The sequence below is a fragment of the Myotis nattereri genome (assembly GCF_964212035.1).
Source record: "Myotis nattereri genome assembly, chromosome: 13".
NCBI classification, from domain to species: domain Eukaryota; kingdom Metazoa; phylum Chordata; class Mammalia; order Chiroptera; family Vespertilionidae; genus Myotis; species Myotis nattereri.
Window position 1 is genome coordinate 51,871,840 of NC_138088.1, and position 19,345 is coordinate 51,891,184.

Here is a 19,345-nt window from a genome sequence, read left to right on the forward strand (position 1 = left end):
CCAACTTAATGATGTCCCTGAGTTTATATGATATAAACTTGGGTTCTTATCGCCTGAGCACGGCTACAGAAAACAGTACCAAAAAATAACTAATTGCTGGATGGTAGGGCTCTGAGTGGGAGCTGTGGGAGGCTGGGGAGAGGAGGAGTTGGGACTTGAAGTGTCAGAGAAAAAGCAGTCGGTTATCGGGACTAGAAGGGGCTGCCTGCCAGGGCCTGGGAACACACAGCACAGGTCCTGGGAGAGTGGGTGGAGGCCTCGGATGGGTGAGCTTGGTCCTGGTGCACCGCTAGGAGCCATTGCAGGTACACGCCCAAGCCCTGGTTGAGCAGCTGGGTGTCCTAGCAGATGGCCCTGCCCAGGAACATGTCTGCAGTGAAGTCAGATTCCTTTCTGAGCTCTGCTCAAGGTCGGTATTAAAGGAACATTTTTTAAAGTAGCAAACAGATTCCACTCCCTCTCAGATTCCCCCAGGGCCTGTGGAGCCTGTGTGTCCCTGCCCGGGGGATTGTTTACGATCTGGTCCTGAGTGAAGAGGGCAGAACAGGCCCATCTTTCAGAACTTGATAAACTCCCCATTTTTCGAGGCACTGGCTCAGATCCCGTGAGCTTTCTCCTCTGTGTCATCTTTGCCTTCCAGCCTTTGTCCTTCCAGCCTTTGTCCTCCCGGAGTGTTTAATAAATGCCACTTGGTCGTAATTCTTCCTTGGCAGGGCAACTTGGGTTTCTCCCCCAGTGAGTGTTATGATGTAAACAGGTCCCTATAAAAAATGTGTTACTTGTGTAATTGTAAGAAAGACTCAGGTGGCCTGCCTTTTCATCTGGAAAGGGAAGAAAAAAAGTGTTTTAGAAAAAGCAATGCTTTAGAATTGGAGGGGGAAAGAAAAACAAAGAACGCAGACCTTAATTCATTCCAGAAAAATACGTTCCATGTTAAGTCAAAGTCATTCAATCACAACCGTCGATTGGATGAGGCCGTGTCTGGGCCCCCTAAGAGCAAAGGAACATGGAAACATAGCGAGGCGGGTTGCTTTTCAGCAAATGAAGGCTTCAGGTCCAGACTCCAGAATACTGGATGCCTGTCTCCCAAATTTGTATAGAAAGAGTGATAAAGATTTAGTGCTGTGTTTGAAACAGGGACTATACCACCTAAATGAGGATCAGTGGTGGAGTGGAGTCGAACAACCCAGGTTCAGATCCTGGCCCTGCCTCTCACTTGCCAGTTGAGGGACTATGGCGAGTCCTCTGACCTTTCTGAGCCTCAGTTTCCTCATCAGCATAATAGGGATGTGAACACCCATCCACTGGATTGTTGTGAGAATTAAAGTAACTGTCAGCTTGCTGAATTCCTGTTGAGGGAGGAACCGCTAGCAGCGTAATGTTAAAATCGGAAGACTCCTTAAAAGGTAATTTATCCATCTCCCTTCTATAAAGATCAAGGAAAGCTAAGACCAGAGAAGTGAAGTGCTCCACCCATAGTCACCCAGCAGGAACAGGCCCGAGACCCAGGCCTAACTTGGGAGTCCAGGGTCCCCAACCCCTGACATCAAGTGCCACCCCCAACTGCAGAGGCATCGAACTGTTCAACCCTGTTAATCCACCCGCAGAGCGGTTTTTTCTTCTACCCAAGAAACTTAATTCTTTATTGAAACTGCTGCCTTTCTGCTTCACTTCAGCCGAGGGAGGGGTAGGGACCGCTGTTCCCACAGGGCTTGGCAGTGAGCTTTCTGGTAGAGAGGCCAAGTGCACGTCTCGGGAGCAGGGAGCCACCCATCTGAAACACGGTCACAGGGTCGAGGAACTTTGAGGCTGTGTAAACGTACCAAATGCATAGACTACCTCCAGTTGTTTTAGGTCCTGGCTCTTGTAAAGGGGAGAAAAACAAGCTCTAAGGTTAAAAGAAGAAAAAAAATGAGGAAGAGAGGTAAATGAGGTTTTCCTAGTAATAGAAATTTTAAAGCACTCTTAGTATAAAATTCAATCTAGGACTAGGAAAGTACTAGGAAAAGAAGACCTGTGGCTTCTCAATTATGCACTTTAAAAGTGTGCGTAATTGCCTTGCGTGTTCTAGCCAGGAGGTGGCTGCTGGAGCCTGAGGGCTATGTGCCCGGCCAGCATCTGTGATGGTGCGTGTGCGTTCTGCTCAGATGAAAGGGACGAAGACCAAAGACGGATGAGGTGGTTGTGTAAGAATGAGGACTGAAGTGCGTTAACTGTCCTGAATTCTGGGGCCTGCAGCCATCATGCAGGCCTCACTGCATCTTCCACTCGGTTATAGGTGAGGTAAAGAGAATTCCGTTCTTTATTTCCCCTGAGTGATTTTTTTAAGCCCTTGATCAATTTTTACTGTCAGAGGTCTCCTCTGCTCGTTTTTCAGGGGGAAGAGGAAAACGTGGAGGGGTGCATTTAGGGGAAGGAATCTTTTTTCCCCCTAGCCTGTATTAAACTGACTTTGTTTCCCCGGGTATTTGTGCAAACTGGGCTTCAGGGGAAAATGCACGGAGCCGGTGTCCTCTCTCGGTCGGGGACCTGTGCATGGAAACGATTAGGAGGTCTGCCCAGGGTCGCAGGTGGTGTAAGCCTCGCACTTTGCACCGACTGTGACCCTGAACCAGGAAATGGAGAGAAGCTTTGCCGAGCCTTTTGCTTAATAAGTGTTTGGTTTTTATGAGTTCACATTTTCGCCTTTGCCCTTGGAGAGATGAGATGGGAAATGATAATAACTCCTGGGATCACTGACTTCATTCAAAACATTGAACATTTCTGTGCCTCATTGAAAATTGACAGATCTGGTATCCACTCCAGCCTTTTGTTATTTGTATTTCTACCTTGAGTGCCTTTAGAAGGAAAAAAAATAGCCTAATGAGTCTGAACTGTTTGGTTTGCCACAAACTCACACCCTGATTCTGTTCATTTACTTACCTATCCATTTCACATATTTTGCAGACTTCCTGCCTGGGCTGTTTTGCCACTTTTGGTAGATTTGTCCCTTCAGTGGGTTGCCTGCCTGTGTGTGCTCACCACTTTGTGTAGGATTTTAGTTTACTAATTCTCGGTCCCTGACCTAGCCATTCATTCCCCTGCTGTTTCCAGCTTTTTGCTCTAAAAGATGGAGCTACTGACTGCCCCTTAGAGGGAACGTGGGTCTTTTTTCCTTTGGACCTCATGCACATGGAAAGTCTCTTTGTCCCTGGGGAGCTATCGCTGGGTGGGGAGGATGCAGCAGGGTGGATGGAGCCTGGCATTTCTGCTGATCAGCAGAGAAGGGAGAGGCCAGGGTGACTTTCCCAGCCCCAGCGTGAATGGTCCTATGGAAAACTCCAGCGGGCAGCTCACTGCTGATTCAGTCGCTGGGCCTTCAGGGCTCGGCCGGCTACACCAGCCTTCTGTCTCCGGTTGAGCTCCAAGCATGTTCAGTTTTTATTATTACAGAGAAGAGGGAAACTTGCTGCCTGTCGTCGCAGGGCGAAGCCTGGCGCTGATGCCCAGTGGGGTGCTTTCGGATGGAGACCCGAGGTATCGCCCTGCCCCTTTCCTTTCCTCTCCTCTCGGTCTTGCTCTGTGCCTGGGAGTGTCAGGAGTGTTGGGGATGCCCTCTGTTGAAATGTGGCAGCCATGAGTGAATCATCCCAAAAATATTTAGACAAAGCAACTACGAAAAGCGGAGCTCTGGTTCCCAATGAACCGGCCAGGGGAAATGTGTGCTGGGAGGGTGTTTATTCTCGTGCTGATGAATGCCTGCACACACACAGAGCTCCTGGGAATTCTGTTCATGGGCTTTGCATGCTTCTGGCTAGTCCCTTCCAAATATAGAAAGCTATAATTCACGTTTCGAGCAGGCTGGGGGATCTGTAAGAGGATAGAACCTGTACTTATCCACTCCGGCCATGGGGAAAATTACATTCTCGCCCGGAGCGGATTTCGAAAGTTCAGTGGGCACTTTTCGGAGATTTTTTCCGCTTCTTTGCAAAGTAAGCCGACGGTTTTATAATCCGCTGGTGCTTTCTGGTAGGAGCTGCCATAGACTCCTTCAGGAGGTCTTCTTATATTAAATAACCACTGAGCGTGGGTTGTCATTTTGGGCCTCTTGACTTGGTCGAAATGACTGCATTGGCCTTGCACTGTGAAATTTGAGGCTCCACCAACTGGCTCTGTACCTAAGAAGTTCGGATAATTCCAGTTCCTTCCTGCTCATCGACGCTGGCGTTATCTGTGTTCCCGGCAGAGATCTGAGCCTCTTTGACCACATCTGGGAAACGGAGATACCGGTACTGGCCCGGGTTGGTGAGGAAACACAACACCAAGAGACAGTGAGGATGGCCAGGAAGCAGCGCAGTGACCCAGCCTGCTTCCTTATTGACTCCCGATCGTGCACACTTCCATGCATTTACTAAGTCATTCTTCCAGGCTCTCCTAGTTGCTTATCTGGTCCTAAGCACAGTGATATTCTGGCCAGATTTGCTGTAAAATCTGTAGCCAATTGTGGAACACATGAGCCTTTAAGAGGATTTAGAACTTTTAATTCACTGGTCCCAGTTATCATGAGCCTTACACTTAACAGCAGGTTCCAAGACAAGGACCCTGGCTGGGTGTATTTCTTGTCAACATAATAATCTTGGCCGAAGTCTTCACAGTGTTAAAAAAAAGGTCCAGGTAAAGGATAGTTTTATCAGCACAGAATTAGCAAAGGGAGAAGGAGGTAGAATGGCAAGAGAGAGAATGTGGCCTGAAAATACCCTGGCCGGCTTTTATTTGCTGAGTGTTCTTCTGTCTCTGGTCTGGATTTTGCAGAGTGAATGGAAGAATGATCAGTAACACACTTTGTCAAGCATAAAGCATCACACCCATGTTAACAATACTTGATCCTGGGGATTTAGGGAGCTACCTGAAGAGATTCCTCCATTTATCAGATTGAGGAGAAAGACTGGTTTCCATTGATCCGGACTTAAAAGAAACTCCAGCGTGCCCACTTGTTAGGGGCTGTGTTCTCACATGTTGCAGCCTCCTTCCTCTGCCGGAAAGGCCTTATATGAAAGTGGGACAAGAACAGCCACTTTTAGAAAATCTTATCTCTGGGGGATGATCGCCAGCCCAAGAAGTTTCTAATCTGGATCTTTGAAAGCTTCTTATTACCCTTTGAGTTCCCTCCCCGGTCCCCCGGCCCTGCAAGAAGCTGTCCTGCAGATCTGTGGACTGTAGCTGTCTTCCTGCCATTGGCTGGTTAATTAGCGCAAGCTCTTTGGAGCCCTTGCGGCCGTTAACTCCTGTCCAGTGGGCGTTGTTTATCTGATGATCTGCTTGGCTCTGGCAGTTGATTTCCAGAAAGACGGTAACTTTATGAGCTGCTGCCACGGGGATCACCCATCTTTCCTCCCCTGACTGGGCTAATGGTGAGCTACAGCTCCACCAAGGCTGTGCCGCGGACGCATTTTGGTTGTGTTGGTAATTTCGATTGAATGTTCAGCTCGACCTTGCAGGTTTCATGGAACGTTGTGAACCTCACACATGGCCCTGAATACACCTCGATGCTGCCCTGGGGCACCTTCCACAGTGTGTGCCCCTCAAGGCACATCTCGCTTGACCTTCGGCCCAAGAGCCTAGAGTCCCAAAGGCTGTACCCAGGTGGAGAGTGGTGTTTGATAGGGTAGGGCAGTGATGGCGAACCTTTTGAGCTTGGTGTGTCAGCAATTTTGAAAAACCCTAACTTAACTCTGGTGCCGTGCCACATATAGAAATTTTTTGATCTTTGCAACCATAGTAAAACAAAAACTTATATTTTTGATATTTATTTTATATATTTAAATGCCATTTAACAAAGAAAAATCAACCAAAAAAATGAGTTCGCGTGTCACTTCTGACACGCGTATCATAGGTTCGCCATCACCGGGGTAGGGCATAATGATATTTATTATAACTATTAATGTTGTTATTGACGCATAGAAGAGTAAGAAGTTTGAAAGCTGGGGAGACGGGTAAAACCACAGTGGGAAACAGAAAAATGGAGCCCTTTCAACAATTAGCATAAAAATCCAGTAATCTTCTAAATAGGTCAGATCTCAAAATCTATTTGCTGCAAGTGATCTTTAGCTATTAATAATAATTTTATTATTGAATAATGACCTTATTCACATATACTGACAGGCATACAGTCAAAAATTCTTTTTCCCATTTCTTCCTGCTGTCCTGCTCCTGGCCCCCCAAGACACGGGTACCCACTTTGAATGATATACAGTAACATTAGTACTGATAACATCTATTTATTTCCTCCTCATTTCCCCTCAAAAGGTAGCATCTTGTTCTGCTCTCTTGTTTAATTCAACGCTTCACACTTTCTGGAAATCATCTCACATCAGAACAGAGAGCTTCCTCATTTTTTTTTTCAATACTCCGTGGTTTTGATGAAAAACCCTGCCCTTTCCAGTCCAAACAGGAAGTAGAGACTGAACTGCATCTTTGAAGTGTCCTGCTGGTCATTATGGGACTGAGGGGCTAGCTGAATCACATATGCCTGCCAACCAGGTCTTTTAATTGAGGGATGCTATTAAAATTCAAAATTGGAAATGAGAGAGGCAAGGGGGGGGGAAAAAAGGAAGAAAACTTGCCAATCCAGAAGCATTTCCAAGTAATATTAGATGTCACACACAAAAGAAATACTTAAGCACAAAAATTTTCCTGTGTTCCTGCAGAATCAGCCACCTTCAAATCTAGAAAAAGGAAGCAGATATTAAGTTCATTTTGAAAAATGAGAGTTCAAGTTAGGGCCAGGCTAGGTAAGGGAACCTTTCCTTACCTACCTTTTGAGATGTTTACCAAGGATAAGAATCACGTTTCATATTCAGTTTTAAGGCACTTTTCATAACCATGGAAAGTGTTTTCTTTAACGTGTGTATATCTTTATTCCCCTATTGTGTTCCTTTAAAAAAAAAAAAAAACCAACACATTTAATTTTCCAAATTCTATTCTGATAGAAGCAGAGTCCTTTTTTTTTTTTTTTTTTTAATGTGACAATTCAAGCCTGTTTCTCTTTAAAAGATGCTCACTGGTTTTGTTTGCTCATCATTGAGGTTGGGCTAATGGCAGCTTAAAAGAAATCACATCTTGTTTTGTTACTTGGATATTGTACAGTTGGTTTTAAAATAATCCATGCTGCCAACGATAAAAATAGGCTTTTATCTCTGAAAGGGCTTTAGTGCATAAACCGTGCTCTCCAGCCTGCCAGACTCAGTGTGACTCTGATTAGGGTCTTTGGCCTTAAGTGACCTAAAGGCCTGTCAGGAGTCAGTGAGAAAAGGCAGCTGAGAGTTTAACCAGATCCCCACCCATAGTAAAAGCACTGACAGATGTTGATTGCTGTTATTGGGACCTATACAGTGGGTATGATTGTACCCCCTCCACCTACCTCAGAGACGTCAATTGAAGACCAAAGATCGTGGTGCCCATGAAAGGCTGTGCACAGATGTCTTTTAAAGTATGTTTTTATTGATTTAGGAAAGGAGAGGGAGAGGGAGAAGGAGATAGAAACACCCATGATGAGTGAGAATCATTGATCGGCTACCTCCTGCCTGTTCTCACCTGGAGATCAAGCCTGAGACTTGGGCATGTGCCCTGACTGGGAATCGAATCATGACTTTCTGGTTCATGGGTCAGTGCTCAACCCCTGAGCTACACTGGCTGGGCTGTTGCCACATATTTTAATGTGCACAGATGCTGTCAGTAGGGGTTATTGACAGGGCAGCAATGACCTGTCCTACCCCTTCCCAATGGCATGTCCTTGAAGCTTACAGAAACTCGATTAGCAAATCGATACTCAACTCCTCTGAGGAGGCCTGGGAGGGGAGAAGGCTGCACAGGAGTCCCCGCTCCCACTGAGCCCCCTGTCTAATCTTGTGACAGTCATACAAGGCTCCATCTTTTGGGAGAGGAGACTGATGCTCTGTGAAGGGCGGAGACTCGCTGGCCCAGGTTGCACAGGTGCAGGGATGCAGACCTCTGTCTGACTCCAGGTACAGTGCTCTTTTGGGGCTGCCTCTGGGGGCAGACGTGGGAAGAGAACCTGGCATCACCTGTAAACAGACAACAAAGGGAGGGAGAAGTGAGAAGAACAGATTCAGAAGACTTCTCTTTTAAAAATAAAACTAGAGGCCCGGTGCACGAAATTCATGCACGGATAGGGTCCCTAGGCCTGGCTGGCAATCAGGGCTGATCAGGGCCTTCCAGCTGCTGGCCAGGACCTTCCTTCGTTTTGAGCTGCCCCCTGTTGGTCAGCACATGTCATAGTGAGTGATTGAACTCCCAGTTTCCCTGTTGAACTTCCAAGGGGACACTTTGCATATTAGCCTTTTATATATATAGATAATCTGGAAGAAATCAGGCCCTATAAAAGTGGAGGATATAGTCATGGTGAAGTTGAATAATAGCAATAAGGAAACTGAAGGCTCGACATAGAGAGCTAACCTGTAATCTGGACCAAGGTAGGAGGGGGCAAGGGGAAAGGCCAGGTCCTTTCCAATATCCTGAGAAACCCCAACAGATAAGATTTAATGACAACTCAGAGCCCAGGACCCTTGGACCCACAGTTAATGGGTAACAAGCTTCATCTTCTCTTTCACTTTACCTCTTCCAGCTTTTGATAAGAGCTTGGGCGGAACAGGGGATGAATAATTCAAGGGCATCGGGCTCTAGAATGCTGACATGGAAGCCTGATGGTCCCGCTTTGCTGATCACTAGCTGGGAGAACTTGGACAACCCCTGCCTCTTTGTGTGCATCAGTTTTCATATCTGAAAAATGGGGGCATAAGACTTGATTCATTCACTTATGTAACACATTCTTTTAAACCTAATTGCCCTGACCAGAACCTCTCGTACAATATTTAATAGAAGCGGCAGGAGTGGGCTTATGTGGCTTGTTCCTGATCTTAGAGGGAAGCATTCAGTCTTGCATCAGTAAGTGTGATGCTGTGGGGTTTTCATAGATGCCCTTCTCAAGTCAAGTTCCATCGTCATCCTAGTTTATTTCACATTTTTATCATAACAGGGTGTTGGATTTTTCCAAATGCCATTTCTGTATCTATCCAGTTGACTGTATGGTCTTTGGCTTTTATTAATAGGATGGGTTACATTAATTGATTTTCAGAGATTTAAACCAACCTTGTATTCCTGGGATTAATCACACTTGGTCATGATGTATAATCCCATTTATAGATTGCTGGATTTGACTTGCTAATATTTTGTTAAGGATTTTTTTTCATCTCTATTCATGAGGGATATTGGCATGTGGTTTATAAAAAATATTTATTGAGCCACTTATATGCTAGGCATTGTTCTAGGTAATAGGGATTCCTCAATTTTTCAGAACAGATTTAAAATGATCTCTTCTTTTGTGGGACTTAACATTCGACTGGATGACTAGCAAGGCGGCTTTCCATTCACATTGGACGTTTTTTTTTTCCCCTGGCCCCTCAATGATACCCCTGTTCCGGCCTCAGGGCTTATATGCTAGACTTTTGGTAAACTAGACTTTGGCGTTTGAAGATTGGAAGAGGCCTACTGTCTTTTTTAAATTGCTGTTCCTTTTTCCCTGGTATAATGTCACTGTTCATTGAGTTAAGGGGCACATAGAAAGAGGCACACACTAATGCATTTGCACTAACTGACACAACCATGTAACCAGCACCCACATCAAGAACAAACTATGACCTGCAGCTGAGAGAGTCCTTATGTCCCTTCGGGTCCCTAACTATCCCACCATCAAGAAAACCACCTCCCAACTTCGAATACCAGGTGTTAGTCTCCTGAACTTTATGAAAGACGGATTCCTCCTAGAGCAGTGGTTCTCAACCTTCCTAATGCTGAGACCCTTTAATACAGTTCCTCTTGTTGTGGTGACCCCCAACCATAAAATTATTTTCGTTGCTACTTCATAACTGTAATTTTGCTACTGTTATGAATTGTAATGTAAATATCTGATATGCAGCATGTATTTTCACTGTTACAAATTGAACATAATTAAAGCATAGTGATTCATCACAAAAACAATATATAATTATATATGTGTTTTCCGATGGTCTTAGGCGACCCCTGTGAAAGGGTCGTTCGACCCCCAAAGGGGTCGCGACCCACAGGTTGAGAACTGCTGTTTTAAATCTTGGTTCTTTCCCTCAGGATTGTATTTGTGAGGTTTGTTCCTGTGGCTTCATGCTGTCATGGTTTGTTCACTCTCCTTGTTATCTATGATTATTGAGCAGTTTACCCTTTCTACTGTGATTGGACATTTGGGTTATTTCTACGCATGCTGTGGTCTGTCTTTTGGGGCACACGTTGGCTCACTTTGGGGCACATGCCGAGGAGTGGAATTGCTCTGTCACAGGATATAGTTAAGTTCAGTTTTCAGAGACTTCTGCCACTTGGCCGCACAAAGCAGGCTCTGCCCAACCATGTGTGACAATTTCAGGTGCGGCGCACCGTCATCCACAGGTGCAGCCGTTCTGGTATTGCATTGTGATTTTTTTCTCTGGCAACTAATGCAATTAAGATGCACGTTCCTTTTAAATGTGATGATTAAACAGAGCCATCTGTCTGCCCCAGGTCTTTCCATCACAGATACTGCAGCTTCCTTGGCCGCCCCTTTCATGCTGATAGTAAAAGCAAGGGCCATTCATGTCCAGGCTTCCCCCACAGCCCCTGACTGGCTTTCTGTTTCCCCAGTATGAAGAAGAAAAATGACTCTGGGAAATCCAACAAGACCACCCAGGAGCAAGAGCCTACATATCAGTATAGCATGAATTTTGAGAAGGTGGGCAAATGCATCATAATAAACAACAAGAAATTCGACGAATCGACAGGTAGGTGCTGTGGGCACGGGCTCACCTTTCCCGTCCCCTTCCAGTTTCTCCAGTGGTGCTAAGACTCGTAGCATTCATTCAGCAGAGAGTGCTGTGCCCAGCTACTAGGGCACACGGCCCCTTTGTAGATGGTATTTGCATGACCAGGAGGAAGGGATATGGAGAAATCAGGAACTTTTAGTTGAAGGACCCACCATGTATAGGGTGTCCCAAAATTCACGCAAGAAGTAATTTTGATAGAAAACACAGGTTTATAATTAAAAATTGTAAATTTTTTATTGATTCATAAAGTATACAGTATAGGGCGGGGGTCCTCAAACTACGGCCTGTGGGCCACATGCAAATACAAATATTGTATTTGTTCCCGTTTTGTTTTTTTACTTCAAAATAAGATATGTGCAGTGTGCATAGGAATTTGTTCGTAGTTTTTTTTTTTTTAAACTATAGTCCGGCCCTCCAATGGTCTGAGAGACAGTGAACTGGCCCCCTGTTTAAAAAGTTTGAGGACCCCTGGGTATAGGGTTATGTATGGAATAGCACATCGGGTAAATGGCCTCCACGGCTTTGCTGGCACATACGCAAAGCCGTGGTCTTCATTGGTCTTCATTGTCCCTGCTCCTGGGCCATAATTGGTACTTGGTAATGCATATCAAATTGAAGGGATTGAAATCAAAGGGCAACAGATATTAGAATCTGATTCAATAAACCAAGTAAAATTAGGCTTTTATTTTTTGTGGTTGTTGTTAATGCTAAGGCAAAATTCAAATCTTGCGTGAATTTTGGGACACCCTATATGTGCATGAGCTGAGACTCAAGGGGAGCCGTTGGCCTTGACTACAGCTGAGAGTTACTTCTCAGCTGCACGTGGCGCCTGGCCGGGCGATGCCGGCAGACGGTGCTCAGCCGAGGATTGCTCACCGTGAACTGGTGTTTGACTCCCACAGGTATGTCCATCCGGACCGGAACGGACAAAGATGCCGGGTCCCTTTTCAAGACCTTCCGAGACCTGGGTTTCGACGTGGTGGTGTATAACAACTACTCTTGTGCCCAGATGCATGCTGTGCTGAAAAACGGTGCGTGCCCACCCCCTCCTCCCTGTGTCGTTTTCCTGTGCCCGAGAGAGGAGCAGGGCCCCAGCTGGTCTCTGTAGGATGCTTCGCAGGACACGGGGATTTCAGGGTGGGAGGCCTTCCCTGCCTCCAGACCACTCCATACCTGTCTCCGGGGTGGGTGGGTCTCTTTCAGAAAACTTAGCTTTCTCCCTAAAAAGATGAAATCAGCTTCTATGACAGCAAGAGAAATAAGATCTGTCTCTACAGAAAGTCTCAATTTCAAAAGGCTGATTCCTAGGGAAGTAACAAGTGGATGCCATGCTGCTTACCACACAGTTTAAGAATAAACTTTTCCCTGGTGGAAGAGACAGAAGAATAATCCCGTGTACCTCACAATGACATTCCCTCCTCCCCTGGCCCCCGACAACCACCATTCTGCTTTCTGTCTCTGAGAATTTGACTCCTTAGGGACCTCGTAAGTGGGAACATCAAGTATTTGTCCGTTAGTGACTGGCTTATTTCACTTAGCATGATGCTGTATTTTCTTTAGCAAATACTTGCATGACAAATATTAACTCACATAATAGATACTATCCTATCCATTTTACAGACAAGGAAACCAAGACATAGAATGGCAAAGAAATGTGCCTGATGTCACAGACCTAACAGATAGCGGGGCCACCCTCTTCAGCACCCCAAAATGCTGCCTCCCAGCAGCTGCCAAAACCCTCCCACCTGTGGGGTCACTTCCTCATGAGACAGCTCCATTCTGGTTTCAGACTGAGAATGCTAGACTTCTCTAACTTCTCCACTGGTCCTCCTCCTCCCCACTGGGGTGTTCCTCCCCCTGCATGGCTCTCTGTCAGTGGCAGCTGCCAGGTGGGAGGGGGCACCGCCTCTGAGGTCCCACAGGGCTTGTGCTTTAACCAGTCACTGTTCAAATCGCTTGCTTGCAGCCTCTGAGGAGGACCACAGTAATGCAGCCTGCTTCGCCTGCGTCTTGTTGAGCCATGGAGAAGAAAACTCGATTTACGGAACGGACGGCAAGATGGACATCAAGGACTTGACGAGCCTTTTTCGGGGGGATAGATGCAGAACCCTTTTAGGGAAACCCAAGCTCTTCTTCATCCAGGTAAACCCTGTTCAAAGCCAACCCCACTGAAAGGGGGAAAAGGTTACAGCATGACTTGAACTGTATCATCTCTACAAATCTCCGTGCTGTTTCGATTGGGGTATGCAAATGTGGGTTTTGTTTTTCTACCTCTAAATGCTTGGCTTCTGTGTTGGCTTCAGATCACAAATCATGAGGGTTTCTTTACGAGTTCCACACTGTTACTTGCTTTGCTGACGAACTCAGTTCAACATTCATTGAGTCACTCAGCAGATTATCACTGAGCTCCTCGTTCATGCCAAGCACGGTTCCAGGCACTGGGACACAGCAGGGAACAGCATGCGTGTTTCTGTTCTTGACTCCACGGAGTGATCTGTGCTTTGCCACTTAGGCGTGCCGCGGGACAGAGCTCGATGACGGGATCCAGGCCGACTCGGGGCCTATCGGTGACACAGATGCCAGCCCTCGACAGAAGATCCCCGTCGAGGCCGACTTTCTCTTCGCCTATTCCACAGTGTCAGGTATCAAGTCCCTTATCTGCTCACTGGGCTATGCCATTCCACCATCAGAGTGCAGGCTTGGGGCTGTTTGCGTTTCCCATTGCCACGGTGATAAACTACCACAATCATAGTGGCTGAACACACACAATTGTGTGATCTTAACAGCTCTGAAGGTCAGAATTCCAGAGTGGGTTGGCAGAGCTGCATCCCTTTCAGATGGAGGCTGTAGGGGTTAAAATCCGTGTCTTTACTTTCTCCCCCGCAATTAGAACCTCCCGCATTCCTTGGCTTACGGCCCCCTTCCTCCAGCCCTCCCAGGGCAGCTGGCTCTCCTAGCTCTGCCCCTAAGGTAATTGCTCGTTCAGCCGCCTCTCACTTCGAGATTTCTTCAGCAGGAGCCAGCCTTTAGTTCTCCCTCAGCAGCAGGAACACATCTCAAAATCCTCTGGGGTCCCCCTTGGATTGGAAAGTAGCACTTCCCCCCCAAAGAATGGTGAGGCGTTCCAGCTACGGGGCAGTTCTCCAGCCTCTCCTTAGGCAGGCTCCATGTTCGACTTGTCACACACTCACTTAGGAATCTGACATGCATCCCTGCTGGTCCACCAAGTCCTGTGTTGAGCATCTCCACGCAGCCCTCTAAATCTTAAGACATTTGCCCGTTGAGCACCCGGGCACGATTCTCATTAGGGACTCGCGTGCAGAGTAGAGTGACACCGTTTCAGAAAGGTATGTGGGAGGGCCCCAGACACCGAGAGCTCACGGCCAGGGCAGCTGACTTGCTCTTCTTCCCGTCCTGTTGAAGGCTATTACTCGTGGAGGAACCCAGGATGCGGCTCCTGGTTTGTGCAGGCCCTCTGCGCCACCCTGAACGAGCACGGGAAAAGCCTGGACCTCTTAAAGATCCTGACCAGGGTGAACTACAAGGTGGCCAGGCACTTCGAGTCCCAGTGCAACGACCCGCAATTCCACGAGAAGAAGCAGATCCCGTGTATGGTCTCCATGCTCACCAAGGACCTCTACTTCCCTAAGTAGCTTTGCCCACGGGTGCCGTGTAGCTGGAAAGCAATGGATCCTTTATTGATAATCAGATGTTGTTGTTTTTTTTGTTTTTGTTTTTTTTATCCTCTTCAAATTTACATAAATTCTAAAGGATTTTTCTTTCAGGAAAATTTCTTGGTTAATTGGGGAAAGGGACTTGGGTGCTATCTTAATGTTGACAATGTTATCTATGCAATGACTTTGTCATTTCCTCTTAATATTCTGGGTTGTTTTTTTGTTTTGTTTTTGGTTTGTACTTCTCTGGTTGTCACATGTAGCACATACAACAACAATTACCTCTGTAGGTGACACTGTGGGTGGGGGTGCCTTTGATGGACATTTAGAGTCATGTTGGTACCTGTCAACGAGTCCCAGTGCGTGACAAAACACAGCCAAGGGGGTGGTCGTCCTGATATTGCGGGAGGTCTCCCCAAGAGCTGGAACCAGGGGCTGCCTGGTGGGAGCCAGCACCCCCAAGGAGAGAGGAGTTACGGAAAATGGAGCCATGGCAGGGACAAGCCCACTGCCTGAGATGGGGCAACACCAGATGAGTCAGACATGGAGAAGTACCCTGGCTTCACCTCTTCTGCCCTCCGAGTCTTTCTCCGGCACTTACCCTTCCAGGCCCACATGGAAACCAGTTGACAAGGGGGCTGGGAAGTGTATTTCCCTGCAATACAGCAGAGGAAGGGGCAGTGAATGGGGCGGGGGAGGAACAAGGAGTGGATGTAAGCTGCCCATAATGTGAATAAAAGTAATTATATTTCCTGATGTTCAGCGATTCCTCCATTCAGTCTTCTATTCATTCAGTTGTCAGATAATCTATGTGTCGCCTGCTATGTGCAAACCAGTCTGTTTTAGCTCTAATAGATAACCTGAAACTTTTCAGATGATTCCAAGCCTTATTCTGAGCACATTTTTTGTTAAGGGGGGGCGGGGGTGGGACCCTTCATGGCAAAGATTTTTTGCACTTTGTTTTCAAGGTGGTGGTTTCTTTTGAACTTTTGATACTTTACTGGGTCTAATGATGGGTTTAATGTTCGTATTTATTGGTTAAAATATCGTGCTTAATGTCTAACTGCTCAGTTTCTCTTCCTTTGGATGTGTCTTATGGTCGTGGGAAAATGAGAAAACAGGAAAGGAATTGATCCTACTCACTCATCCTCCACACAAAATATAACTCGCATTTCTTTTGAAGCTAGAACACTCACAAAATACTAAGTAATCACTAGGGAATCACCGAAATGCTTCACATAAAGGGTTAATCAACGTCTGAAGTTGTTTGTGACGGGCTGCCATTTATTAATTTGGCAATTAAGTCAGATGGTGTAAAACTATCTTCTTTCAATAATAAAATGGATGTAGGGTCAGTTTATGAGACTTGTCCCTGGTTTTCTGCCATCTAAAATATACCAAATGTTCAAAATTGAAGCAGAGATCATGAATCAAGAATCAACAGGCAACCAGCCCGCTTTCCCCAGAATTCACAGGCTGTTCTTTGGAAAGTAAGACTCTCCTGTTCCCTTTTATAGAAATAAATGTGCCGACATACATTGTCATCTGAAGTAAAAATCATAGCGCTCTAGTTATTGGCCTTCGAAAGCATTTATTGTAGAGAGAGAAATGATCTCGTGTTAAAAAAAATTAATTTTCATAAACTCTGAGCAGTTACACTTACTCAGTTTATAAATAGAGTATTACCTCATGCCCCTTAGATCAGAGACATAAAAACACTATTAAGAAAGTGCCTTTGGCCCTGGCCAGGGTGCCTCGGTTGGTTGGAGCGTCATCCCGTACACCGAAAGGTCATGGGTTCAATTTCTGGTCAGGTCACATACCTAGGTTGTAGGTTTTAGTCCCCGGTTGGGGTATGTACAAGAGGCAACCGATGGATATTTCTCTCTCAAGATCAAGTGAAAGAAAAAAAAACATTCTTGGGTGAGGATTAAAAAAAAAAAAAAAAAAACCTTTGTCCTAGACAACTTCATCGGGGCAAACACTTGGTTATCAAGACTACACATCCTATTCCAGGACAGGTATGTGTTCAGTCAACTCTAGTCTTAAACTTCGATCCTTTCATTACCTGAAATTCTGATGGCAAAAGGAGAGCATCATGATGGTTAACATATATTCCTACTTAGGACCAAGCTCCCCCTGCAAGGGAAGCAGGCAGGGCGCTGTTGTCATGAGGAAGACAGTGCAATTCTGTGTGACCTGAATCGGCTCAAATCTGAGTTCCTCTGTCTTTTCTCAAGGTGCCACTAACCTACTTGAAGCGTCAGCTTTAGGCTCTGCCCTGAGCTTGCTCTCTGAGCAAGTTCCCATAAACCATCCGAAGCCTATTATGTTTACAGATTGCCGCAAAATAGGCCTCAAAAGAAGTGCTAGGCTTCTGTGTTTCCTTGTGATTTACAACCTCAAAAAAACAACCACCGCCAAGGCCTCACTGTGAGAAAGAAAACGATGTCCACTGATAGGGCGCAGACACTGGTTGACAAATCCTTTCTTTTGTCCAGTCTCCCATTGTGTCGCCCGAAATCTTTTGGTCCGCCGCTCTGGCTACCAAGGATGGCCTGTGACGTCCTAGGAGCACGCCCTTCTGCCTAGCTTTGCACCTGCCTGGCTTTTTTTCCTGCAGGCATCTGGCCAGGTGGCAAGCTGTGGTGGTCACCAGTTGAAAGCACGTGTGTGCAGTGACGTCAGCATCCCCTGGAAGCTCGGCCCCGCCCAGATCTGCTCAACTAGCATCTGCACCCACCTACACACCCCAGTTTGAGAAGCTCAGTTCTGAGGGCAAGGATCGCTTGTTGACACATTTTTGCTTCCCCTCAGCAGGGAACGTGGAGTTGATCAAGTACATGCCTAAAAGGATTAGGGAAGGAGCATAAGTGTTTTGGAGCTTTCACCGAAAATATGTTTTCAAGCATCTCTTCTCCCTCAGCAAATCCTCTTGTAAGACGACATGACGCCTTTCATTTCCGTGGTAGACTTTCGACACCCTTGTCTATTTTAAATGAGCCTTCAGCCGAGTGATGTCATAGGATTGTTTATGTTCTCAGAGTGTCTGCGAATGTGGACCGCAGCCTTTAAAATGTCTTCATAAACAGAGCAGGATTAAGGGAGCCATTCCTTGCATGTTTCCATTGGCGGTCGGAGCTGTTGTGCGTCGAAGCCACAGAGTTTGTCTCTTCCCACCCATCCTTGGAGCCCTGTGTACACCCAGAAAATTCTGCTCTCTCCCTGCCCGTGAGCCCTCGAGCCATAGGTCACCCTTTTGATAGACCTCGGGGCTTTGTTTTGGATCCAATGGCAAATAATTCATTTTGACTTAGAAATCATTAACGCAAGCACACTACATTGGCAGGGCCCCAGCCACCACTGCAGTGGAAACTGGTGTGGCTGTGGAAACTCCCATCTTGCAGGTTCATGCCTGGATAGTCCTCTGAAACTATGTGATCAACAATAATGATGAGTTGGCTTTTGGTTTCTATAGCACTATAAATACTGACAGTGCTACAATTTTCTAACAAGTTTGTTTTAAGTATATAAAGCCAATCTGTGCCAAAAGATTTATATCGGAAAGGCACATGGGGTTATGGCTGCAGATATACAAGGTGGTCCTAGGACAACGTGCTTTGTCCTGATACCAGAGACTCCCTTGCACATCAGCACGAATAGCAGCAAAGCCTGAATTAAACATCTGGAAAAGACCACCAGAGGGCCAGCAAGGCATTGGCTACTCGCAGACCCCGTTTCTTAATCATTTTGGGCTGCTATATAGCAAATTACTATGGATCGGGTGGCTAAAACGACAAACATTTATTTCTCACAGCTCTGGAGGCTGAGAAGTCCAAGATCAAGGTGTCGGCAGATTCATTGTTTGGTGAGAATCTGCTTTCTGGTTCATAGACTTCACCTCTTTGCTGTGTTCCCGCATGACAGAAGGGGTGAGGGAGGTCTCTGGGATCTCTCTTATAATGGCACTAAGCCTATTCATGAGGGCTCCACTCTCGTGACCTAATCATCTCCTAAAGGCCCCACTTACAAATACCATTACTTTGGGGGTTAAGTTTGAACATACGAATTTAGGGGGAACACAATTATTCAATCCATAATAATCAATTAGCCATCCTACCTCCAGTTTGAATGGCAAAGGATTCAAGGTACACATTCAAGAACTAGAGGCCTCTTGCCCAGGAACTTTCACAGGCTTCACAGTAACTTCAAGCCCAGGGCGACTTTGGAGGAAGCCGGGGAAGTGTGAGGGAGGAGCAGACCACCAGTTTGCCATGAATGGGTGCAGGTGCCCTGGCTTCTCCAGCCGGTGTCAGCAGGCGCACCTCATTCCTGGTCCTCTCCAATCACGAAGGCAATCATTTCTAGACAAGAAGGGCCTCTCCTGTCTCCTTCCCCTCCAGTACCTTGTAGTTACCACAATGCAAGATGCTCCCTCTAACAACGTTTCTGACATTTTAAAAAAGAACTTCTCTGTACAATCACTTTTCATAATTAATATTAACTAGATTACTGTGAAGTAGGCAAGGGGAAAAAAATAATTCTCAAGTGAATGCTTTTTATACCAGAGTAAAGGACCAACTCTTAAAAGCTTAGGAACATCAGCTCTTGCAGATTATCTTTTCTGAAGATTCCAGTATTTAAGCACTGAGATGAAAGAAACAGTCTTTTTCTTTTGTGTTACTAATGGCAACTGGCACTAGAAGCTGGCTTTCTTCTCGAGACATTTACCAGCATACATTAATTGCACAAATATTTACCGACAGTTAAAGCACAGCGGCAGCTTAT

At 46.2% G+C, this 19,345-nt stretch overlaps 1 protein-coding gene across 2 annotated transcripts in view; it reads left to right on the forward strand.

Annotated features, from left to right (window-relative positions):
- The window catches only part of CASP7 (caspase 7), a 28,488-nt gene extending 13,158 nt beyond the window's left edge, over positions 1-15,330 (forward strand). For both annotated transcript variants that reach the window (XM_081105435.1, XM_081105436.1), the window contains exons 3-7: positions 10,705-10,841; positions 11,786-11,914; positions 12,850-13,025; positions 13,396-13,525; positions 14,307-15,330. In XM_081105435.1, coding sequence (XP_080961561.1) covers positions 10,705-10,841; positions 11,786-11,914; positions 12,850-13,025; positions 13,396-13,525; positions 14,307-14,536 — 802 coding nt within the window. In that variant the 3' untranslated portion in view covers positions 14,537-15,330. The remainder of the gene's footprint in view (positions 1-10,704; positions 10,842-11,785; positions 11,915-12,849; positions 13,026-13,395; positions 13,526-14,306) is intronic.
- Positions 15,331-19,345: the final 4,015 nt, after the last annotated feature.